The sequence below is a fragment of the Stegostoma tigrinum genome, chromosome 22, assembly GCF_030684315.1.
Source record: "Stegostoma tigrinum isolate sSteTig4 chromosome 22, sSteTig4.hap1, whole genome shotgun sequence".
In the NCBI taxonomy this organism is placed as follows: domain Eukaryota; kingdom Metazoa; phylum Chordata; class Chondrichthyes; order Orectolobiformes; family Stegostomatidae; genus Stegostoma; species Stegostoma tigrinum.
Window position 1 is genome coordinate 21,487,266 of NC_081375.1, and position 27,013 is coordinate 21,514,278.

Sequence of the window (27,013 nt, forward strand, 5' to 3'; positions counted from 1 at the left end):
ACGTACATAGAGAAACAGCATGCCATCAAGAGGTTCTAACTAGTAATTTTAGGTTAAACTTGGATAGGAATTCACAAAATGCAACATAAATTGTCCAGAGGATCTTAAGGCACTGTGATGAGTAATTCTGTTTAAGCTTTATTAAGACTTCAACACGAACCCTCCTCACAGGCTTTACGTGAGAAGAATGTTCAACTTGATGAATATTTTCCCTTATGTAATGACTAAGATTTCACAAGTATACAAGGTTTCTAAAAATATTCACAGAGAGTACAGTAAAACCATTTTTCTTTTAAAGCTTTGGTAACATACAAGGTTTACATTATTAATGGTAAAAGAAATAAGTGGTCTTAGGGCTAAAATAAAGGTTAATTGAAAAATGTTTTTCGTCTCAGTTTTGGAAGAGCAACAAGTGTATCTTGGTCTGGAGCAAGTGAACATTAATTCCCATGTGTAAACCTCCAGCACAAATATATAGAAACACTAGAACTCAGTCTTCTCTGACTGAATTGTCTCTCTCAAATCCAGACTGCATCACTGGAATAAAAACAGAGTGTTGGAAATACTCAGCAGGTCCTGGCAATATCTGTGGAGACATGTGTCTGTCCTTGTGTCGAGATCACGTGTGTGCATTTGTGGTGGTGTTGGGGGTGAAGGTAGGAGAAGTGTGCAATATGGAGTCAGGCTCACGGGCTGCTGAGAGACCTAACTGAGCTCATTAAAAGAGCTGCCAACAATGTCTGGGACCTTATCCTGGTTGTTCCCTTAGATTTTGGAGCCTCAGACATCGACCCTCACACACACCATTCCGCCGTCCCCACGCCAAATAATTCACCACCCTGTGATTCCTTATAACACTTGCCAACTTGGTACCACCCCATAAAAACTGTTCTGAAGTGCTGAAAAGTCACATCAGATCAGACTGGACATTGGGCTGAGTTGCACTGTAACACTGGAACAACAGTAACACTAACTTCGGACATAGAAAAACAGATGATATCAAATCTGCCAAGTTTCTGTAGCACTTCATTTTTTGTTAAGATTTCCAGAGTCTGCAGTATTTTGCTTGAATATCAAGCCTTTCCCATCCCACCCATTGGCTCGAAGGGCAGCATGGTAGCTCAGTGGGGAGCACTGCTGCTTCACAGCACCAGGGACCTGGGTTTGATTCCAGTCTTGGGTGACTGTCTGTGTGGAGTTTGGTCTCCCAGTGTCTACGAGGATTTCCTGAGGGTGCTCCAGTTTCTTCCCACAGTCCAAAGATGTGCAGGTTAGGTGGATTGGCCAGGCTACGTTGCCCAAAGTGTGCAGGCCATGGGGTACAGAGATAAGAGAGGGTGGGCAAAGTGTCTGGATGGGATTCTCAAGGGGCTCAATAGGGGATAAATAGCCTGTCCCCACATTGTAAGGGTCCTATGATTTTTGCTCCAACAATCTGTATGCAACTCAAGTCTCCAACTTGAGCAGACCGCAAGAATCTTGTTGAGATGGAATAAAATGATCTAAATTTATTATAGTCTTCACTGTACTTAAAAAAACCTATCCTCGAAAGGCCGTTTCAAACTTTTAAATCTTAATTACTTAATTCCTTATAAAAGTCAACCTGATTTATACTCATAAGCCTACAAAACATCTAATCTTTGAAAAAAAACCTCCGAATTGTCAGATTATCCCCCGCTGAGAGCATTTTTCATTGTAGAAAGCTGGCAAGCAAAAATACAGACATAATTATAACCCCTGGGAAATGTCAACAACTGGATACTGTAGCTAGAAGATGGGCTACTTTTTTTCCCCAAACTCTCACTGACACAGGGTGTCTTTTTTTTAAAAATTAAATGAAATCACAGCTCAACAGTTTTATGGATTTTATCTATTCTTCACAAGCATTTCGGTCTAGTCTAGGAAAAGAAAAACTGAGTCCTACCCATTGTGTCAATGCTCTTGCCAATGCCAAACTGGGATCTGTCTGAACTCTGTACTGAAGTCGAGTGACCTCCATTAGAGTTTGAGCTTTCCTCGTGTGAGTCAAGTCCCATGTATTTCCCCCCAAATAGCATTAATTAGATGATCAAATGGTGAAGCAGACCTTCTGAATCTGGATTACACCCACTCTTTTGTAAAGTTTATGGAGTCTCCAGGAGTCTGCAAAAAATCCATCCCATGTTTTAGTCAAAACAACTTCTTCAGAACTGAAGGCAAACTGAAGAATGGTCTAGGGCAAGAAACATCAGCCTTCCTGCTCCTCTGATGCTGCTTGGCCTGCTGTGTTCATCCAGCTCTACACTTGTTATCTCAGAGATTCTCCAGCATCTGCAGTTCCTACCATCTCCAAAGTCAAAATTAGTCAGCTCAAATAGGCTCTCTTACAGAAGCAAAATATTTTTTCAGTGTATGAATGAGAGGACAATGAACTTCTCAGTCCAAAAGCAAAATAAAACCCACAATAAACAGAATTCAGACTTTGCCCAAATGAAAACCAAAAAATATCATAATGGAAGACAGATTTCATGGTCTGACATCGTTGAGCTAAGTATAGTGTCAGAGGGCTATGAAGTACTTCATTGGAAGCTAAGGCTGAGCTTCACTGGAACACTGCAACAGGTCATGGATAGAAATGAGAGTGAGAGAGCAAGGTGGTGAATGAAAATAGCAAACATACCAGAAGCTTGGGTCATGCTTGTAGATCAAGAGTTGATGCTGTGCCTTGTAGCCTCTTATTTTGGGAAGATCAATTGTGGATGGCATTTACAGTATACTAAATGTAAAACGGGACAACGCTTCAAGTGGAAGGAGTATTTGGGACCTTGGATGATGAGGAGAGAGGTGGTAAAAGCATGGATATTCACCTCCTGTGATTCCAAGGGAAGGTGCTGTGGAAAGGAGATGAGGTGTTCAGGATGATTACAGACTGGACCAGGATGACATTGTAGAAACAATCCCATTTTGAAGGCTGACATAAGAACTTGACAAAAGGTTTGGGGAGGGAGTATGTTCGATGCTGGAGGAGAAAGATCACAGGATTCCAATTCAAGTGTCATCTCAGAAATTTAAATTTTGATTTGGAACTCCAGTCTTCCAAGTTCCCCATTTCATGTCTGAAGTCAGGTTTCTTCCTTGGAATACTTCAGGTTTTCTAAGCTACCCCACACCCTGAACAACTTGAAACACCCAGGTGATTCTTTTTAGAATACTAGGATTCAGGAAATAAAAAAGTCCAAAAAGTTTAGAAAAAATCATATTCAGTGAAGAAACACTGTCCTTTCAGAAACACTTACCCAACAGTCTTTCTGCTACTGATTTAACAGCTAGGATCTCACATTAATACCTCAGCTTGTACTAGATAGAAACCAAGAGTGAAGGACAGCACGTTAGGAACAGCTTAAGGCATATCAAATCAAAAAGGTATAAACCTGGTGAAGCAACAAAACAGGGCAACTTCCATACCAAATAGGAAAAGCAGGTGATAGACAGAGTTAAGTGATTCCACAACTAATGGATCAGATAGAAGCCTTTGCAATCCTGTCCCATCTAATTGTGAATGATAGTGCACAATTTTGTCTCCACAAGTATCTCCATCCTCAATGATGGCACAGCCCATCCAATCAGGACATAGGATAAAGTGGGACGATTTGCATAAATCTTCAGTCAGAAATGCTGTACGGATGATCTCTCTCCACCTCCTTCAGAGGTTACGGGCAGTACAGATGCCAGTCTTTCACTCCATGTGATATCAAGAATCAGGTGGAGGCATGTGAAACTGCAAAGGCTGCTGCTACTCGCAGCATTTAGCAGTAGTCTTGAAGACTTCTGCTCCAGAACTTACCATGCTCCTAGTCAGGTTGTTCCAGCTATAGCACTGGTATCTATCTGACAATGTGGAAAAATTGCCCAGATAGGTCATGTATACAAAAAGCAGGATAAATCCAACCCAGTCAAATACTATCCCATTTAGTCTTGATCATTACTAAAGCGATGGAAGGCACCAGCAATAACCTGCTCAGTGACATCCAGTTTGGGTTCTGCCAGGGCCACTCAGCCCGAGCTCATCACAGCCTTGGTTCAAACATGGACAAGAGCTGAATCGCTGAGAGGAGGTGAACGTGACAGTCCAGGGCATCAAGGCCACATTTGACCAAGTACAGCATCAAGGTCACTGTTGACTATAAACAGAACTAGCCATATAAATGCTATGGCTACAACAGGAAGTCAGAGGCTAGGAATCCCACAGCAAGTAACTCAGCTCATGATTCCCCAAAGCCTGCCCACCACCCATATGGGACAAGGTGTGATAGAACACTCCTCACTTGTCTGGATGAATGCAGCACAAACAATAAAAGGTGAACAAGACTTCACCTAATGAAGGGAGCAGTGCTCAGAAAGCTTGTAACTTCAAATAAGCCTGTTGGAACATAACCTGGTGTCATGTAACTGCTGACCTTGTCCACTCCAGTCTAACATTATTGGCACCTCCACATCATTGCAACAATCAGAAAGCTTGGCACCATCCAAGACAAAGTAGCCTGTTTGGTTGGCATCACATCCACAAACATTCACTCTTTACACACTTATGACACAGTGGCAGTGTCCCTATCTTTCAGCTAGGAGATCACGGTTCAAGTCCAACTTATTCCGGAGGTGTGTAATAAAACCTCTGAACAGGTTGATTAGAAAATATTTTTTTCACCACTCCCTCCACTACCAATGCACAGCGTGCAATATCTACAAAATGAACTACAGAAATTCACCAAGCCTCCTTCAACATCACCACCCAAACACACACCTACTTACATCGAGAAAGATAAGGGCTTTAGATGTATGCGACCTGCTAGATCCCCTCTAAGCCACTCAACATCCTGACTTGGCAAAATAATCACCTTTCCTGTATTGTCACTAGGTCAAAATCCTGGAATTCTCTCCCTAACACTAAAATGGATCTATTGGAAAATGGACTACAGTGGTTCAATGTGGCAGCTCACCACCATCTTTTCAGGGCAACTAGGGCTGGGCAATCAGCCAGAAATATATGGTTCAGCCAGCAGCGCCCACATCCAATGAATGAATAAAAACAGGTGCTTTGACAACAATGAGTGATGGAAGTATTAGTCTTGGTGGTAAGGATAACAACCATAAACCAAAGAATCTTTTAACTTTGGTATAAGATACTGGTAAATAACCTCTTTGAAGAGTAGGCTTTCAGTAATTTTGCCATGAATTCTTTTTCAAGGAAATTTCCTTTGGAACAAACTGTTACAACTGAATGGACCTCGTCCAATAGATTTGGATGAAGTCTTATCTGTGATAAATACTTTTAATGTAGGCAAGCTATAACGTAGAAAGGATTGTGATCATTAACACAAAGATAACAAGGTGTAGAGGTGGACGAACAAGCAGGCCAAGCAGCATCAGAGGAGCGGGAAAGCTGGTGTTTCAGGTTGAGACCCTTCAGAAATCTTCAAATTTCTAAAGAAGGGTCTTGATCTGAAACTTCAGCTTTCCCGCTCCTCTGATGCTGCTTGGCCTGCTGTGTTCATCCAGCTCTACACCTTGTTATCTCAGATTCACCAGCATTGGCAGTTCCTACTATCTCTGATTACGAACACATCTTTGTTAGCCTCTCTTCATTCTCACTTGGAACAATCATTCAGTCCAGAGATCAGTGAAATCAGTTCTGTGCACTCCATTGTCTTGAAATCTATTGTGATGAAATCAGGGTCAAAGGAGATTGAACACAAACACCACACAAAGATGAAAGATTTTTAATTCTGCTCACAATGTCCTCAGAAGGTAAGTGCCTTAATCAATCAATCGCGGATTATAGTGACTGCCCATTAATTTAGAAGAATTACAGAATCTCAACGCTATTGTAACTCTGATTGGCACAAGCAATAAAATAGTCTGAGATTTTCTAAAGAAGGGTCTAGGCCCGAAGTGTCAGCTTTCCTGCTTCTCTGATGCTGCTTGGCCTGCTGTGTTCATCCAGCTTCACACCGTGTTATCTCAGATTCTCCAGCATCTGCAGTTCCTACTGTCTCTGAAACAATAAAATAGTCTCTCTTATTCCCTCACCAGTCAACTCCAGCACATCGTGCCTTTTAAACTCACTTCCTGGATGGACAGCTAAAGAAACTTCCCAAAGCTGGTGGTGATCATGGATACGTCATGGGATTGCACGTTGACCCTGCCTTCCTGGGCAGGCTAATACAAATGAGGAGAGGATCAGGACGTGAAACGATTCTATTACAAGAAGTTTTCCTTTTGGGGAAAAAAAAAGTAACATTCTTTGTGGAGCTTGGAAGAATGGACGTTATATTGCTAGAAACGGATCTGACAAGGAAAGTTTAGATTTTCACTGATCTGTACACACATCTAACCCCTCCCTCCTTGTGATCCACTGGATCCCACTTCTCCATGGTGGCCTGAATGAAGGATGGGTTGACGTCCTAGGAACACGTGATTTTCCCGGCCACTGTGACCACCCTAGGCAGGTAGTAGGCCAGTGCCATGTTACCAAAGCCCAGCCTCGTACTGTATTTATCTTCTCTAGTGTGGTGCTAGGATTCAAAATTACACAAATCCTATTATGAAGCTGACAGAATGGCTAACTGCATGCTAAAGTTTCCAAAAAAACACAATGCTACGTTCATTGAAAGGTGCTTTTGTCCAATTTTGATTTAGTTACGTGTGTCATAAAACTCAGGCAAAGTTAAGTCACTCAGACGGACAGGGATTATTACAGTCAGCACAGGTTTGCTGAAGGCTATTTATGGTCAGCTGACTTTGCTGTATTTGTGGACAAAGTAAAAGAGGTGTGATGGTTTTTATGCAATTACATTTTTGGTGAGGAGCCCTTAATAGGAATAGCTCTAGGATAACAGGCAGAGTAGCTACATAGCCACCTCTACCTAAGTGACGACAAACAGAGTAACGGTGAAGTGTTTTTCAGACCAAGATCAGATGCAGTGGCAGAGCAGCACCGAATTAACAATCCTGAGATCCAGGCTAAACTCCAGAGAATGGATTCAAATCCCACGAGGGACAGTATGCATCAATGAAAGCTGGCCTGACAGTAACTCTGAACATTAGTGAATATGATCAGTTTTTACAGCAATTAATAAGGGCATGCGTGTAGAGGGTACAATATCAGAATTGGCACATCACAGTACTGGCAAGATTTGTTATTTGTCAGAAGAATGTGAAACAAGCAGAGACACAGTTTGGTGCCATACACATGCATGGTGAAATTTAACGCTATGGGTATAAAGTAACATTTCAGCAGGAAGGATGATGAGGTGGAATATATAAATAAAGGACACAATTTTAAAGGGGACACAGGAAAAGAGGACCGCAAGGATAGATGTAATCACAGTGAAGGTGGATAGGTGGAAAAAAAGTTAATAAAACAGACAGGATCTGGGCTCTCTAAATAGGGCTATAAGCAGTACAAAAGCACAATAGTTATATTGAATATTTATAATACATTCGTTTAGCTTTAACACTAGCATCATGCCCATCTCTGGGCACCAACATTAGAAAGAACATCAAGATCTTAGCCATGTTGTAGAAATATTTAACAAAGCAGTACCAGGGATATTGACCTTCTATTAAATGGATTACTTGAGAAACTGGTGCTATACTCCACGAAGAACATTTGCTATAAGTATTCAAAGCTGACAGCATACTTTAGAGAGTAACTGTTTGCATTGGTGGCAAGGTCAAGAAATGAGGACACTGATTTAAGATGATGGCAGAAGAAACAACTGCAACATGAGGAAGATGTTTGATGTGGAGTGAGCTGTTAGAACTTGGACTGTTTTGCCAGAGAGCCTGGTGGAGCTGGATTTATTCATGACTTTCAAACGAGATTTGGATAATTAGAGGAAAAAAAATTGCGAGGGTTACACAAATTTGGAGAAGCAGGACCTGGTAAATTACTTTTGCTGATAACCTGCAGAGACACTGAATCAGATCATTTCTGTGGGTAAGAGAAGTTGCGTCAGCTTTTGGAGTGTTTGTCACAGTGAGGCTTCTTGCCGTACATTACCAAAGCTTGCCTCATCAACCCATCCCATGGCATCTCTGACCTAATTTCCACCCCGTCTTATCACACACCATTTCCAGGACAAGTAGTTATTCAACAGATGCCTGCTGGAAGAATGGCACCCTTTGTACCCACACCATCTTTATAAGCCCATGGTCCACCTGGGGATGCCCACCACATTTCTGATATTTGTCCCAGATTTGGCAGGTAGGGAGAATTGACACCTGGCTTCGCTAGCAGGGTCCTGGAAGTCCTGCTGGATGGGCTAGTATCCCAACAGGAGTCTTCTTCCTCCTCCAGGATGGAGAAAAGACCAGGACACCAGACCAAGTCAACCTGGGCATTGGATGCCACCCAGGTTAAAGCAGTTTCAGTCATCTGGAGGAATACAGAACAATGGTGGAAGGTGGTCAATTACCCCAGGAGAAGGTCAAGGCTACCATCTTTTCTCCGATATTTCACTATCACCGTTACTATACTCCCCACTTGCCAAAGTTCATGCTCTAACGCATACAGGATTGCCTTCAAACAGCTTCCCTCACTCACTGTCACACACATTAAACATCACTAAGCCTGCACATCCTCTATGCTGCCAATTTGTCCTTTCACAACACCACACCCACAGCAAAAGTAATAGTTTTGCCATGAACATTCACCTGCTGTAATCTCTGCCACTCTCAGATTTCAGAGGAATGACCAGGCCACAGCAGGATAAAAGAATTCCAACATCGAGTTTCTCATCCCCTTATGTTGAGAGGATTTTGAATTCGCCCAAGCAGAGCTGGGACAGGCATTAGAGGATGTGCTTGATTTACTACTTAGATTATTTCTTTTGACATTGAGGCCATGACAAGTTTCCTGACTTTGTCTGCACTCAGTGGCAAGGCAAGACTGCCGTAGTGTGTGCTTGGTATCTCTGGTTAAAAGGGGCACAGTGCAAAAAGTAAGGAAGGCAGGGATGCTGTGAGCATCCAGGGAGGTTCGGAGGCATGCCTTGAAAGCAAGTGAAGAACCTGGAGGTGTAGCCTGGTCCTGTCCACGAGCCAAAGCACAGAGCTCTCCCTGCAACACTGAAGGAGTGGCAGGGGATTCAATCTCACATGCTGCACACAACAGGTAACACCACCAGTTTGAGCACTGAGTCTTGGAACTCCAATGTCAATGGATAGACTTCAGTGCATCTACCAGGCTGAGGATTATGTGGATAGATTTTTTTTTGTTTTGTTTTTAGAAGAATTGGTCACTCCATGGCTCAAGGAAATGCAACGCAAAGGAGAATAGGTGACCAGCAGCCAGAAGGAAGAGAAAAAGAATGTACTTCACCCAAGAACAGATTGAGAGTGGCTGTTCCACAGGTGAGTACAGCCAGAACCCAACTGCATAGGAGGAGGTGTGTGGTGCACGTGCATGGGTTTGAGGAAGAGGGCCAAAGAAGAGTATTACCTGAATGGAGAACAAGTGCAGAATTTTGAGGTACAGAGGGATCTAGGTGTTCTGGTCTGAGTCATATAAAATTAAGAAACAGGCACAACACCTAATCAAAGCAGCCAATGGAGTTTTATCCTTTCTTTAAAAAGCTGAACATAAAATTTAGGAAGTTGTGCTTTGGTTACACAAGGTATTGGTTAGATCACATCTCTCATACTTTGGTCCCCTTATTTACGGAAAGGTACAAATGCGCTGGAGGCTGTTCAGAGGTGGTTTACGAGATTAATTACCCTGAATGAGCAGGCTGCCTTTTCAGTATACGTTGAAGTGGTCTCCACTTGAGTTTAGAAGAGGCTTAACTTGAAGTGTACGAAAATTCTGAGTGATCTTGACAAGATGGATGTGGAAGTGATGCTGCCACCTATGGGTCAATCCAGAACAAAGGAATACAATTTTAAAATCAGATCACCCTTTTAGGGCAGATGAGGAGAATTTCTTTCCAGTGTATTGAAGCTTTTGAACTTGCTGCCTCAGAAATTGGCATGAGGTGTATCTTTTTTTTTGAAAAGGCAGAACAGATTATTGTTCAGGAATCGATCCAATGTTATTCGGGGTGTAAGCAGAATTTGAAACAAAAGGATCAGCCATTATCTTACTGAATGACGGAGGTGGTTTGAGAAGGCAAATGGTCTACTTCTGTTGGCAGCACAACTTGTTTTTGTATTAATTATCTCTATGTGTAAAGCTCATGTGCTTTGATAGCCATTGTCTCAAAGATTATGCACATGCATCTCAGGGGCCCTCTCTCCCTCTCAAACTTTAGAACTGTGCTATTAAGTTTCTATTGCCTCTTTCTTCTATAAAAAAATTATTACCTAACATCTCAACTCCATTCATTCCATTAGTCTATATCCTACTGCAGTCAATTTTTAGCATCCTTACTGTTTGCCATACTAAGACCAATACAAGTTTCAGAATTATATTCTATTTCAATATTCATGTCATCTAAATGCAAACAGAAAAGCAATGACCCTAGCACTAACTCAACTACATTCTATCATTCTCCCCAGTTTGAAAAATTACCATTTACTTCAACTTAGTTTCCCTTAAGCCAATTTTTGGATGCCGACTCTCCTACTCCCTGAGCCTCAAATTTGTTACATTGCTTTTTAAGTGGTACATTATCAAACTTTTAATTATTTTTGAAAAATCAACATTAACCTGATTGTTACTTTAAATTCAGTCAAGCACCACATGCTTTTAAGACCTTGCTAGCTATCTATAATTAAATACCAAATTTTTTCCACCCCCTTAATTGCTGTTTCTAAAACCTTATTCATATCTGATGTTAAACTAACTGATCTACAGTTACTCATTGCTGGCTGTAACTTCATTCAAGGATGTTATCTAGTCAAGGCTGCAGCTTTCCCACTGTGAAACTTCAAGTGACTGAGAAGCCAATTCTCCACCCACAGATCCTTTTAGTTACTGGGACTCCCCCTTGTACTTCTTAAAAAAAAAATTGCCATTCTCCAGCCTGCTACCCTATATTTAGGCAAGGTTATGTCAAGCCCTTCTGCTTCCTTCCACCTCACTGCCACCTCTTACTTCCTTCCTCTTCTATTTCCCCACTTTACAGTGTGTAACAAAATATTTTTGAAAAAGTAACAAGCAAATTAATCAGTATCAAGCGCTTCCACTCAGTGATGACAGAATTGGTTCTACAAATTGACCATTCAATAAAATGCAGTTTCTGCAAACTAATTTATAAAACTTCGCTACATTTACCCTGTAGGTCAGGCTGTTGCTTCCATTTATATTGTTCTTGCTTTTATGAAAAGCAGATTATCAAACTTGGAAAATAAAAACAAAACTGCTTTTACAATGACCAGAATCAATTTGTGCCTTAGTCATTTGAATTGCTGTACTGCAGCTCGAAGACTGCTGGGTATCATCCTCTCAATTAGTTGAAGTCAGAAAGTATTTCATTTAGTTACAGCCATAGGACAGGTTCAGACTGCTAGTAATTGTGCATTTCCATTCACTATGTCCTGCGGCACTATGGGACAGCAAAAATATTCCTTTTGTGGGAAACTAAATAAAGACAACTGTAAATATTTGCAGAATTGAACTTTTAGCCTTCAAATTTTATTAGCAATTGCTTAGCATCAAATAAAGTTAATGTAGTAATAAAATCAAATTTACATACATATCACATCGTGAAGTTTAAATCACGACGGTTTGCTGTGTGTTCACAACTCACTGCATACAAAAAGAGTTTACTCAAAATGCCTGTGGAAATTAAATTTGGTTCATAATAACTTGATTCCAGGACATCTGGACTAAAGCAAGAAGCTCCTTCTACTCAAGTTGAAACTACAGCTCCCTACATTAAGTTAACCTAAACAAGGATATCAATGAGGGTAGTCTTTCAGAACTTTTTGAACGTTTTTGGTAACAACTGCAGAAATTCAGTTAAATTAAACAAATTCTACTCGTATCGATCATTCAGCTGGGTAGTTGTGAGGAAATCCATGGCATTGCTTATAAGTTTTGATATCCACATACAAAATAAAAGATTTCCATTGGAGTGATATCAAATCACCATCTTTCCATGAAGGGACGTACCTGACTTACTCAAACAGATAATTTAGGTACAAGTTTGGGGGGTGGTGGGGAAAAGAATAAAGAAATTGGCAAACTATAAAGTAGAGAAAAATAACTGCATAAAATCACAGTTTTCCTACAAAGAACACAGAAGATTATATGACATGAGATAATGGGAACTGCAGATGCTGGAGATTCCAAGATAATAAAATGTGAGGCTGGATGAACACAGCAGGCCAAGCAGCATCTCAGGAGCACAAAAGCTGACGTTTCGGGCCTAGACCCTTCATCAGAGACTCTCTGATGAAGGGTCTAGGCCCGAAACGTCAGCTTTTGTGCTCCTGAGATGCTGCTTGGCCTGCTGTGTTCATCCAGCCTCACATTTTAGATTATATGACATGGTTGGTTGGAGAATTGTAAACAAAAGGGCATTTATCCCATGAATGTGATATTAGGTGAACTTCCCAACAATGCAAGAATGCGCTCTGGTTATTTACTACTTAAATGGTTCATTTACTGAACAGAAATTATTTCAGGTGTGAGATTTATCCATTGAATAGATGGTTTTCACTTACATAGATTACCATAGTCCTTTCACCAACTGGAAAAAAAAGGCAGATTGTAAAGGTTTAATTTGAGGTCAGTTTGGAAACTGAGGGTGACCTTTAAATTTTACACATTCTCCTCCAGGTTCAATCTTATTATCTATCCTTATTCCATGCATAGGTCTTTTTTAAAAATTTGCTTAAGAACGCATAATAAAGCTTGGCTGAATACTCAGAACATTGGGAATTTTGGAACAGCTGCACCCAAGGGAAAATATTGCGCGACTGTCAGCTCTGTCCTCTTTAAAATATTATATAAACATTGTGCAATTGACAAAAATCTCATACTTGCAATTTCTGCTATTGGTACTTAAGAGTCTGTATTATCAACGTTGACCTGTAATAAAAACAATTTCTATGGATCACTTAAATCTTGTCTCTAACATCCCATTATCAGATTAGGGTTCACTTGGTTCTATACACAATTGTACTACGGATAAATGAGCATGGAAGCACCGCCGCATAAATGGAGGGTATAGTTAAGATGTTTTGGACTTTACTGAGTAGTGAACTATGAGTCCTTGAACAGTTTGCTCCTCTCCACAAAAACTGCAGAGAACCAGATCATGACCATCTCCGTAATAGAGAGTTGTCTAGGTCAGCAGTGCAGGGTGCAGGCTCACAACTCATATCAACTAGTGGTCTTAAATCTCCACTAAGCAAAAATTAGGGAATTGGAGAATGGGATACTGAAGCCTGGAACTGGCTTCCAGCCATCATTTTCACACCTCTATGGCATCCCCCAAACTCCACGAAAACCGAGCCCACAACATGACTTAATAAAATGAGCACCTCAAAAGTGTTTACAGCCACATACAATCATAATGATTAGAGCAGAATACATCCAGCTTTTCAGACAAATTCCTGAATTGGGATTTGAATTTGCTTCTAGAGGGTAAAAGGCCAGAAATGGAAAAAATAGGGCTTTTTCCCAGGAAAGAAAAAAAAAGGAGGATCATAGTTCAGACTAAAGAATTAATCACAAGATTCAAGAAATATGAACTAAAAATTTGAGAGATTAAATGAAGACTCTTCCTTGCAAATATAATTTACCGAGTTACATCTTCAGTGTCACTTAACGCATTCACTAAACAACAAAAAAAAATTACTTCCTAAGGTTGGTTTGATGAGGCCAAATATTAAGTCCACATCCAAACTAGATCATGCATTTCACACATTATAAAGGATACATCTATTATTACACTCAGCTAGATCACTTTAAAAGGTGTTTATTGGTCATATACAAAATAAAGTAAGCTGTATCTCAACATACAGTATATACAGAAATAAATTAATGCTGTGTCCAATGGAAACGGATAATTAATTTTCATGGTGATTATGAATACATACTTATCTACAGATCATAAAGTACAATAATTTAGGCAATAAATACTTAGTAAATGGACTCTTTATACAAAGTACAACAGTGATTCATTACACCCTTTGAGCCAGAATTTTAATACAGAGCATTTGTCATCAAAATAGCTTTACCCCTTGAATTCATCTAATACTGCACAAATTTCACTTCACTACTTTGGTTGATTGCTGAACCTCTCAACATTTCAATCCTCAATAGTGTGATTACAACGATTCTGGGAAGTGAACAGCAATAACCTTTTCCTTACACTTCAAAAGAAACAGATTGAGATCAGCTTAGCACCCAGGCTAACATCCCATTACTTTGTACTGATGGCATACAACATTTTTATTTTACAGTAAAGAGCATGGAAAATCTTTCAAATTATAAAGGACTCTAAATATCAGACAGATTGCAAGGAGGGGCAGTAATTTATACAAGTTCAATCCAGCACCCAGCTTTGCATAAAACTGTAAAGAAATGTATTAATCGAATCTGGTACAAGGTTTTGTAAATACAGCGATATACCAATTAGCTGCATCAGAAACAGCAATTGTCAAAAACTAAGATAATGCAGGTAGACTCCAATGCTAACATAATCTATATCAGCATTTTTCTCTGATACATATTCATCTTCCGGTTGATCTCCAGAAACAAGTCCTCACTTCAAGGTGATTTTAAAAAAAAAGGACCGGCACTTCCCTGGCTTCCATATTACAACTTCTTTACTAGTTCCTTGTATTTAACTTCCCAGTAACATGCAATCACCCAATAATGCTCTTGCCAATAACGGGGACAGTAATGCTTCTGAAAATTTGCCAGCATCTGGTCAAAGGTCTGTAATAAAAGTAAAGCTGGATGCAGCACTCTGGCAACAGTAAAACAGAATACCTGCCCAACTGACTTCAAAAACAGGTGAGCATTGCTCTGAAGCAAAACAGGGTTTATACATCCTGGATTAGAATCTGATCTACAACAAAACGCAGCCAAAAGCCAAGTGAAAATATTTCACTTTATCCAGTAGCATATACCACTTTAGCCTAACTTTGACTTGTAAGCAAAGAACAGCATGATTTAAGGTTTGCCCGTGAAGTTGGAAAACTGAAAACTAGTAATCAGCTAGGCAGGTGTGAAAGTGTCATCAGGCTAGAGGCGAGCATCCAATGAAATAGGCAGCATGGTTTCTGAATTCTGATCATTTTGAGTCTCATTTAGTCATTGTTCATAATAAGAAGCTATTTCTCACTATGTCCAAAATATGTTTCATGTGGGCTTTGAACCCAAGGGTTCAAATACAATAGCAATATCCATTTTGTTTTGTGTTATTAGATGAAAACGACCATTGGCATGTATAACTCCAAGCCTTAACTTTGAACACAAAAGACAGACATACACGCACACACACACACCCACCAAAAAAGTTATTTAGCCCTTATATCAACACATTATTTGCACAATAAGTAAGCACCCTTGCTATCAGTCGGGCACTATTCCAGCACTGTTGTCCTGGACACCAACTGCTGCTTGCATATTTGAAGAACCTCACTTGACAACAATTACCAAGCCGTACGCCACACACCTCACATACAAAGCACTTGCTAAAACAAGCACTTAGACTGTTCACAAAATAAACATCACAGGCAGACAGCATTAAAATAGAGAAAAATAAATCACCATAGAGCCCAAACAGGAATCAGAACAAGGCTTCAGTTACTTCTCTTACTTGTGATGTGCGAGGGGCGGAGGGGATTTTTCTTCACACCACCCCCACCTCCCCCCACCCCCAACTTGCTAGATATAGATCAGTTTGGATGCACAATGCCTTCTTTGAAAAGATCTTGACAAAAGAAAAAAAAGTTATTCTTCTTTAATTCTATTGGCATTCAAACCCTGTACCTCAGGCACCCCTTTCTCCTGATGATCTGGATAGATAATCTTGCCTCGATTTAAGAAATGTTGAGTTGACGCCTTGTAAACACCTTGCTGTGAAATAAATCAACAGCTCTCTGAAACTACTTCTAGTGCAATTTCCTTTTCTCTGAAATAAAACTCCTGTTTCAAATATCATTAAACACTATATTGGTGCAGAATTACTGTTTGAGTTCTGTTCGCCACTCAATTTTTAAAAAAAACATTTTTAGACTATTGCTGAAATAGTATGTTTCCCATTAGAAACTATTTTCTCTTGGAACCAACTTTTGCTGCTATTGCGTAGTTAAACATTATGGTTTAAACAATCTAATTCTTAAAATAGATTTGAAACAAGCTTTCAAACTTTAAAACTCAGATGGAGTATTTACAACCATGGATAAACATATCTTAAGTGGCGCTACTGAGGGGGAGGGCTGGAATCTTTTGGTCTACAAATTCAATTATACTAAATTTGATATTTGTCTCAATTCAACTTTTAAAAACATTACCCTGTGATTCAACAATTGACATATGTTTTAAGAATGGATGTCAGGTTTTAAAAAAAAACCTTCCAGAATCAGCTATTTTCACAGCATCAGCTTAGTGTTAAAAGCAATTAAAACCAAGTATCCCATTTGATACCTGTCTGTATAATTCCACATTCAACAATATGCTCATTGCTAGAAGACAACACTCACATTTCAAAATTTCTAGCAATAAGCTGCTGTGTCCTCATGATTACTTGATCACAACACAGCTTATGCATTATTAAAAACATCTACACATTGCATTAAAGCTGGCCAAAGGCAGGCATGGTGTCAGCACCAAACACTCAACATCTCAAAACTGGCATCTGCACAGTATGTTCTAAATGTGGACATATTTTATAACTATGTGATCAGAGATAATGAGAACTGCAGATGCTGGAGAATCCAAGATAACAAAGTGTGGGGCTGGATGAACACAGCAGGCCAAGCAGCATCTTAGGAGCACAAAGGATGACGTTTCGGGCTGAGACCCTTCATCAGAAAAAGGATGAAGGGTCTCGGCCCGAAACGTGAGCTTTTGTGTTCCTAAGATGCTGCTTGGCCTGCTGTGTTCATCCAGCCCCACACTTTGATATTTGGTAACTATATTGTGCAGCCTTATAAACTCAGTGTGTTATAGTTTTTAAACTGCAGAATAGTTACATATTCTGATTCAAAAGGTCCTCCATAAATCTTAAGATTTGTACAAATTAATAGATTGTAGTGGGATATGTTACAAATCCTTTTTGTTTTAAAACCGGGTTGATTGGGATTCTATCCAGGAGTTCTTGGTAATGATGCTCAGCGGGCAGTTCAGTAGATCGAAGCCAGGTTATGTTGAGATGCTGAGGGTGTTTTGCACAGCCCTTTATGCACAGATAGAAATTGTTTCTGACAATAAAAATAAGTTTCTTGTTACTGAAAAGAATTGTGTAGAACACCATCTTCTACAAGTATTATATCACAATTAGATAGAGGTGTGCGAGAAACAAAGTCATGTATGCAGTTTAGCCAAATAGATTTGTATTTCAGACCAAACATGGGTTAACAGTGAACAATCAGCAACTCCAATAACAGCTCAACAATTGAACAGCACCTTCAATTACACATTTAACATAAAATTACATTAGACATTGAATATATTTTGCGTTTCCAAATCTTTGTAATATATATTCTACTTCAATACAACGAAAGAACAAATCCCTTAGTTTGTGTTGGCAGTGAATGTGTACAAATTAATACAAAGTTCAGAAGATACAGGGGACCTTGGAGATGACGATGATACACAAGCCAACAAAAGTTCAAGGAATTCAAGGTTCATCCCCCGTATTTAAAAAAAGACTGCAGCGCAGATACAGGTCTCAAACAGTTAACATTGGATGCTGTGCAATAGTTTAGTATTCCTGGTTTGGTTAAGGCGGGCCAAAGGGTATTTCAGAAGAAACTGCTGATCAAACTGAACTTGAGGTTCACACACCACCTTGAAGTTTGTTGCATTTTTTAAAAAAATTCACATGTGCAGCAAGTGTGAACGAGGAAATACACAAAAAATTCACACAACATAAAACCCCATTGTGTTCACACACAAATAAATACAGAATGAAACAACTGTAAAATAACACTAAACTGCATATTAACACATCACAGATACATCACCCCGGATCCACTTAACACGCTGATTCACTAGAAAGCTATTGATTTCAATAAGCCACTCTAGAAACATCTGTAAAAGCTATTAAACATTTTTTTGTGTTTTTTTGTATATAAATATTGTATGATAATCTGTGTACTTATAAAAATTAAACTCGAATACCCTTACATGTTGACAAAGATACTTTGTATACATACACTAAAGAGGAACTTTTACTATCAAAGATTCTCTGAATAAATTTTCATTCATATGGTTAATCAGCCCCTTCTACTCACACTTGCTTTAAGAAGCAATATCAAATATCTGTAAAGGTTTAATACAGTCATTTCAATTTTTTGTTTGGCTGAGGAGAGAGAACGGGGAGTGACCGGTGGAATAGCAGCTCGTTCTAGTCAGCAGGAACAAAATAAAATAAAATCAGCCAACTCTCAATTTCTGACTAATCAAAGTCAAAGAGGATTCAACCTTTTCTTCAAAAGAAAACGTATAGGCTAACAACATTTGCTGAAATAGTGTTCACTCTTCTGGTGCTTACATCATACTTTCACCACTTAATTATCAATGGAAATCTAAACGTTCTCCACAACATCCACAGTATTATACAACTGTTGAATTCATACATTTAAACACCACATTGTGGAAAAGATTTCATTAAATCTGTAAACTTTAAACACCAGACTTCTGAGTTCTATCTGTAAATTATTCAACATTTATACATGACATAATGAATAAACTATAAATAGAAGATCAGAGAAAGAGATAGGATCACCATAAGCCATTTATCTCAAAGAATCCAAAGCCACCAAGAATTGAGCTTTGTTATGAAGACTGCACATTTCAAATAATCAAAAGCTTATTATACAGTCAGACTGACATTCCACTGCCTTCACTGGCTAGTGATAAGCAGATGGCAGGGTTTCTGTAACAGCTTATATAGTGTTACAAAGGGTGCTATTAATTCTGCCTCCTCCCATCTCTGCATGTTTTTAAATGTTGCGCACTGTCTTCTTCCAATGATGGTTTTTTTTTAAAAAATGTACAAATTAAAATCAACATTTCTAATTTGTGCTATAATTTTTTTCCAAGAAAGACCCAGTAGTACATGAATAGAAAGGAATACTTAACCATATGAACAGGTCATTTGAACTACCTTACTCCATGGTGATACGGTACACCGTGTTCAGATGTGCATGAATATGAGAAGCTGTTCACTGGTCAATGCACAAAGTTAGCCACAAGGTTTCAGATCAGAAATAAAACCTTCCAATTTTATAAAAAAAACTGTACCGACAGTCCCTTTATAATCAAACTGAAAAAGTAAGCAAATCCAAGTTAAACATGTCATGATGTCTCCATCCAAAATGCACATTTTTATTTTTGTTGAAACTTGAGCAAACATTGCAAAGAGGAAAAAAAATCAACAGGCTTGCCCTTTAATGGTGGCTGTAGAGCTACCATAATTTGGTCTGTTTGAAATGCTGTCGAGTGGCAAGATCTTCCAAATTAATGAAGGCCTCCCTTTTATTCACTGTGGTTATGTTATGAACTCAGTAAGAATTTTGGTGTTGCAATAAATGAGTGACCTTCTTTTCATTTTGGATTTCACTCAGTTAAGACTGCAAGAAGTCTATAGGAATTGTCCAAAAGATGGACAAAATTGAAAGCCTGAACATTACAGAAGCCAAACACGAGGTTGGTTTCTATGATAGAATGAGGTTGATCTTGTAACAAGTGCTTTGCTAATTCACCAACTTGCCACACAGCCTGGTGATCATGTGGAAAAACTTGCTTTTTTTCTGATGGGGTGTGGTATGGTGGCCAACGAGTATTTTTTTCAACCATTGTATTTAACTCCATGAATTGACCAGTTTTATTACAAACTAGTTTGTCTCTGGCCTGTGTCTACAGCAGTATGTACTAAGATCTTGCATCGGTTTTGGATTTGACTATTGTGATGACACTGGTGGTAGCCACTTTGCCTGGCATAATGGGCCCAATGGCAGAGGTGATCGGACCTCTAACCGGCATGACAGGTCCTCTGGCTACGGTCCTGGCGAAGCTCTGCAAGGCCTCATACTTGGATCGCAGGGCATCCAGCTCTAATTTCATGCTGGCATTCTCAGATGCCAGCTTCTCTACCTCTTGCTGAAGTTCTGCTTTCTGCTTCTCCAATTCCTCCTTCTGAGTTACCCTCTTGACTCGGCAGCTGGCTGCGTAGCCACGGTTCTTGAGTGTTCTGCGACGCTGCTTCAGCCGGATAATGTCTTCTTTAGTTAGGCCCCGCAGATGTTGGTTCAATTCTCGAACGGACATAGAGACAAGCTCCTGATCTGTGAGACTGGCTCCATTTTCACCTGGCTCCCGCTTCACCTGTGGGAGAAAGGCCAGGGAAAGAAAAGGAAACCTTTCAAAATGAGGCACTAACTTAAAGACAACATTTAGAAATTGAGTCATTAGACAGATTTCAATTTGACTGGTTTAGTTATGAATGCTGTAGGGAACCTGTTTGTAGGGAACCTTTGTACAATGTACGTTACCCAAAACTGATCAGTGACAACCACGTGCATATATTCGCTTACAATTTACTATAAATCTTGCAAACTGGAATAGCATTAACAGCTTCAATAAGGTTATGAAAACACCTCTGCAAAGTGAGGCTTGATTCTTTGACACTACAAACATACCTGTATTCCAGAATTACAAACATATAAATTATACGCAGAGCCTGGAAACATTTATTTCCAACAATCTGATGCACAAAGATATGGCTGTTATATATGGTTATAACTGACTCACCTATCTTACCTGCGCTGAAATAAATTGTTGTTTCAGGAGAAATGCTGAAAATATTGGAACACATCAACTTATTTAGTGCTGAGAGACACAAGGCACCAATAGCAGTTAGGAAATGGAGGTGTGGGGGCGGGGGGGAACAGAGAGAAATCAACCGCTCTTGAAAATAGACAGGAAATGAAAAGCTATTAAAATGGACAGTGAAAATAGTACAAGTGGAAATGCATGAGAGGAGAAGCAGAAAGAATGGTCACAAGGCAAAAGAAAAAGGAGGGAGAAGCTTGCTGGACTTAATCTTACACAGTTAATTTGCAGAGAACAAAGTTCACACCAGAATGCCAGAAATTCCTAACTCTAAGATTTTAAAGTTATATGATCTCATTTGATATCTAGAAAGCTAATACTTCTATACTGTAATAATTTCACCGGAATTTCTGAAAAGTCTGACTTGCACATAAAGTCAGTATTGTACACTCACAGTAAAGTGTGGAACAATCTGGAGCTTAGTCGCAGTTAGATCTGAAATATTGCTACGAAATTGGAAAATTGCAGACACCACTATTTTTTGATTCAATCAGATCATTATTTGCATAGTTTCTTCATCGCAATTGACTTACTATTTTGACAGATTATTATTAGAAGTCTGGGTGATAATTAATTTTTCAGACAAGTTACTTTAAAGCTTTCTTAGCTGTTCATTAATTGGAATTATTTGTTGCTGGATGTCAACGAGTGAAAGAGACTGCGGGTTTCAATCAAAAAAAAGGCGACTTATTAGTCTTAAAATTTATTAATAAAGGCAGGCACTTGGTAAATGCCCAGAGACAACGTTTTGGATAGCAATGCACAGCAGCAGTCCTTTCACATGCTAACAGGAAGCATTATATTCACAGTTAGCACCAGTTGGCACTGAATCCATTTTCAGAGTTGAGTTCACTTCAATAGTTTCTAGTTTTCCTCATGTAAAATTCAAATATCATTGCAGAAGCAATACCCAGTCAGAGTCACAGAGCATGAAAACAGACCCTTCTATCCAACCAGTCCATGCTGAAACATAATCCCAAACTAAACTAGTCCCACCTGCCTGCTCCAGGCCCATATCCCTTCAAACCTTTCCTACTCATATATCCATCCTGGTATATTTAATTTTAATTTAACTATGTATTCACTTAAAAAAAAAAGTGAAAAAACTGTTAGAGACTTCGGGTGGCTCAAACAGGCTAAGTGGATATCAAATGAAAGTGTACATCATGAAAGAATAAATACTTATATACATAGTGACAACTTAAAAGCAGTAGAGGAATGGAGAATTAAGAGTTCAGATATGCATTTCTTTTCAAGTGGCAGACAAGATGACAAATCTGTTTTTTAATAAACCCAACGGGTTATAAATTTTAGGAGCAGAGAAATGAAGTGCAATAGCAATAAGGTAATGCTGAACCAATGCAAATAAGTGCTTCAGCAGCAGTTACAACCTATCAGCTTTTGGATGCCCAACTTTAATGAATGATCCAATTGAAAATTTTGCCATGGGAAATAATATTTCAGCGGATTGACATGTCAATAACAAAGGCCACAAACTTAAGATAATCACCAAATGAAAGATAGAAGTTGGGAATATATGGCGTGTCCTTCCAGGAAAGGTGGCAGAAGCAGAACCTATTAATATTTAAAAATAAAAAAGGAATATTACTTGCTTTCAAGAAAAACTACTTTAGAAAGGGCACAAGGAAAGGGGCTAATTAAGCATCACTTCCTAATGGTGGAAGAATGGAACAAGCGATCTATACTGAAAAAGAAATAAAGTTATAAAAAGAAAAGTATTTACAGTATATTAGAATGACATTTAGAGCTCTGAGCATATTAGTTTTGCCAATAGGTAGATTACACACAATAGGATAATCATCTGACAAATCAGTAAAAGCAAACTATCCTCTAAAAGACAGAGAAATAAATGAAGTGTCATAGATAACAGGAACTGCAGATGCTGGAGAATCCAAGATAACAAAGTGTGAAGCTGGATGAACACAGCAGGCCAAGCAGCATCTCAGGAGCACAAAAGCTGACATTTCAGGCCTAGACCCTTCATCAGAGAGGGGGATGGGGAGAGGGTTCTGGAATAAATAGGGAGTGAGGGGGAGACGGACCGAAGATGGAGAAAAAAAGAAGATAGGTAGAGAGGAGAGTACAGGTGGGGAGGTAGGGAGGGGATAGGTCAGTCCAGGGAAGACTGACAGGTCAAGGTGGGGGGGATGAGGTTAGTAGGTAGGAAATGGAGGTGCGGCTTGAGGTGGGAGGAAGGGATGGGTGAGAGGAAGAACAGGTTAGGGAGGCGGAGACAGGCCGGGCTGGTTTTGGAATGCAGTGGGAGGAGGGGACGAGCTGGGCTGGTTTTGGGATGCGGTGGGGCAAGGGGAGATTTTGAAGCTTGTGAAGTCCACATTGATATCATTGGGCTGCAGGGTTCCCAAGCGGAATGAGTTGCTGTTCCTGCAACCTTCGGGTGGCATCATTGTGGCACTGCAGGAGGACAATGATGGACATGTTGTCTGAGGAATGGGAGGGGGAGTTAAAATGGTTCGCAACTGGGAGGTGCAGTTGTTTGTTGCGAACCGAGAGGAGGTGTTCTGCAAAGCGGTCCCCAAGCCTCCGCTTGGTTTCCCCAATGTACAGGAAGCCACACCGGGTGCAATGGATACAATATACCACATTGGCAGATGTGCAGGTGAACATCTGCTTAATATGGAAAGTCATCTTGGGGCCTGGGATGGGGGTGAGGGAGGTGGTGTGGGGCCAAGTGTAGCACTTCCTGCGGTTGCAGGGGAAGGTGCCGGGTGTGGTGGGGTCGGAGGGGTGTGGAGCGGACAAGGGAGTCATGGAGAGAGTGGTCTCTCCAGAAGGCAGACAAGGGTGGGGATGGAAAAATGTCTTGGGTGGTGGGGTCGGGTCAGATTGTGGATGGCGGAAGTGTCGGAGGATGATGCGTTGTATCCGGAGGTTGATGGGGTGGTGTGAGAGAACGAGGGGGGTCCTCTTGGGGCGGTTGTGGCGGGGGCGGGGTGTGAGGGATGTGTTGTGGGAAATGTGGAAGACGCAGTTAAGGGTGTTCTCGACCACTGCGGGGGGAAAGTTGCGGTCCTTGAAGAACTTGGACATCTGGGATGCTTGATGAACTGGGACATCTGGGATGGTCATGTTGTGTTAACTACAGGGTGATGGCTCTAAAGACCTTTACATGCAAATACGCCAACGTTATCCGCATGACCACAGGCTCTCTTCACTGTGGCATTCAAGACACAGCCTGTGTCTGGAGGTCACTCTGTACAATTTAGATCAGTTGAGCTGTATATAAAACCACCATCTCCAAGTAAACAGAATCCACGTATCTCATTTGTGTTACATTTTAGATAGCATAAGATTATAACAGCTCGTTGAAGCTCAATGTGTAACAACTCGACATGTGGTAATTTCAGCAGTGACAAAATCCCCACTGAATAAACAGAAAAGAAATTACATCAATTCTTATTTCATTTCCCTTTTAGCCTCCTCACGAAAGTGAATAACTGGGGAAGAAAATACTTAATGTTTAGTTCTTCGGGTAAGATCCCATAAGTAATGGAGTAGTCCAACTAGTTGCAGCTTGCCCTATTTTATGGAGTATTTTTGGATCTGATGCTATTAGGCAAAAGTAGAAATATCAAAACTGGAGAGATCTTTTCACACTTTTTAAGATGATAAACTGAATATTTAACACTTCTCTTATTTACAAGAGTACTGCAACCAGATATGTACTTCATATTTTTCATCATGAAATATTATTTATTCATTGTCGTTAACTCTATAAAGGAAGTGGTTTAAGCAGGATTTTGTTTTTGTGATCTTCAGAAAGAGAAATTTGACTTTACACAAGAGTTTGTAATGAATTTCCAAATAATCTCTTCCGGCAGTATGCGTTTTCTTTAAAATCCATTTCACACTCTAGATGAGTCTAATAAAATCTGTAAGGGACTAGTCACATGAACACTAACGTAATTAAATGGAGAGATTTTGATGCTGGCAGAGTATAAGTGTGTTTTAATATTTAGATGAATGGAACTGTTGGAAGGTAGTGGGCAAACATTAAGACAATGAGAAAAAGCACTAGATAGCTCTGATCTCCATCAACAGAGAAGCAGCAGCATTAAAAGACTATATACACCGTGTAATTGGCATATTTACATTGCTCACGTAAACCCTCTACAGACAGCAACATGTATTGCAGTGATGCATGTTACTTTTGTCACATGCAAGTCTTTTCTACTTGAAATAAAACCCCAAAATAAGTAAGGTAACCACAAGATGTAGTAACCAGTGACAAAAAGCAAAAGCTTTAAGTAATTTACGGCACAGCAAATGGTAATAGTCATGCCTACCTAAAAACAAAAATTCGTGGGATCTCAACACTGTTTTGTGTTCTTTCAATTTGTTTAAAATGGGAAAACAAAAAAGGTCATGGATCTGTATGGTATGGATCTGAACCTAGTACTCCCATCTGCAAGTCAAAAGTTCTTAGTTCAAATCCTATTCCTGAACTTGCCGCCTACATAAGTATTTGAGACACAGCCATATAGGTTACTGACTAACCCACTGACCCTTTCAACTCAGCCAGAGATTTGTGGCTCTTGGAGGGTGGTGCCCAAAGTACCATTACCTCTCTCTCTTAGGATTCTTGATGGACTGTGGGTAATAATCATTAGACAAAGCATGCCACCACAAGCATATCTTGGGCAAAAATAAAACTGTGCATTCTTATAAGAGAACTTTCATTACGTTAGCCAAAGGAAGAAAACAGATTCCAAGTAGAAATAACAAGGCTACAGACAGCATAATGTTAAACAGATACATAAAACGTTTTGGAGTTCTCTACTCCAGAGAATCTTAAAAGCTCCATTGTTCAATCAACTCAAGCCCAAGATGACAAATCGCTGGTCTTATGGGGTTAGGGTGAGAAAATAGAGTTCATAAAGAGGATTATAACCAATCATACTGAATGATGTGATGCCAAATGAGCTATTTCTACTCATTTTTTAATAGATTTATGTTTTTATACATTTAGAAGAAATGAGGGAGCTAGTTTTCCTGCAATTTTAAGTGTTTGTGTCAGTTTTTTCCCCTAAGAAGTGGTTATACACGTGGAGCACAAACCAAACCGTGGAAATATTCTGACTTTCCCTACTGTGAATTACAGCGTAGACAGGACAGCTCCAAATGAGTCCGTCTGGTACATGAAGCAAATATGCTGGAGCAGCTCCAGGAATCAGTCTAAAAATAGGGTTTAGGATTTTCCCCAAGAGTTGTACGTCAATTTACCAAAACAGGTTTCTCATTGTTTACGCAGCTTCAAGTTATGCATTTTTGTAGGAAAATGTTGGGTAATTTTTGAATTAGTTACAGCAATAGCAGAGCAGAGAATGACTGCTGAGTAATTATAGTGAAGGGAAACCTTTGTTCTTACTCTGCTGGAACTTTATCATTTGTCTTTGAAGGGCTGGTCCCAAGTGTACTTGTACTCCACTTCCAAGATTGCTACTACCAGAGGGACCTTAATGTTAAAATTAGATTTTTTTGCGAGTAATGTGCTCATCAGCACAAAGGATTAGTGCCAGGAAATGGAAGTATTCCAGGCCAGTCACTTAATGTAAGAATTCAGTCTCTGGTCATGTCAGGTCCAGCAAGGTCCCCTCTATCCATCGCCATTATTTGCTGATTTCTACATATACCACACCAGTCAACTGTTTCACGGAATTGTAAATTTATTGCAATACAAACTGAATTCAAGGCACTTTCTTTGCAAGCGGATAGAGCTTCAGCAAAATGTACAGGCTTGAAACAGAGGCGGCTTCCTAACCCTCATGTGGGCAGGCATTTTCACCAGCTTTCTAAACTGGATTGTTTATGGAAAAAAAACATCTTTGAATTGTATATTCCAATTACACCAAAAAGCAAAGTGTTTGCCATTCATTCACAGATAGACATTTTAATACATTTCGAACTTCTCAGGAGGTCCATTTCCACAGCTTCATTCTCCTCCCCAGTTGCTCCAAGAGTGTAGAATAC

General features: G+C 39.7%; 1 protein-coding gene across 3 annotated transcripts in view; it reads right to left on the reverse strand.

Moving 5' to 3' along the window:
- Positions 1-17,033: 17,033 nt before the first annotated feature.
- The window catches only part of LOC125463828 (transcription factor MafG), a 46,164-nt gene continuing 36,184 nt past the window's right edge, over positions 17,034-27,013 (reverse strand). For all 3 annotated transcript variants that reach the window (XM_048555587.2, XM_048555586.2, XM_048555583.2), the window contains exon 3: positions 17,034-20,494. In XM_048555587.2, the coding sequence (XP_048411544.1) occupies positions 20,042-20,494 (453 nt within the window). In that variant the 3' untranslated portion in view covers positions 17,034-20,041. The remainder of the gene's footprint in view (positions 20,495-27,013) is intronic.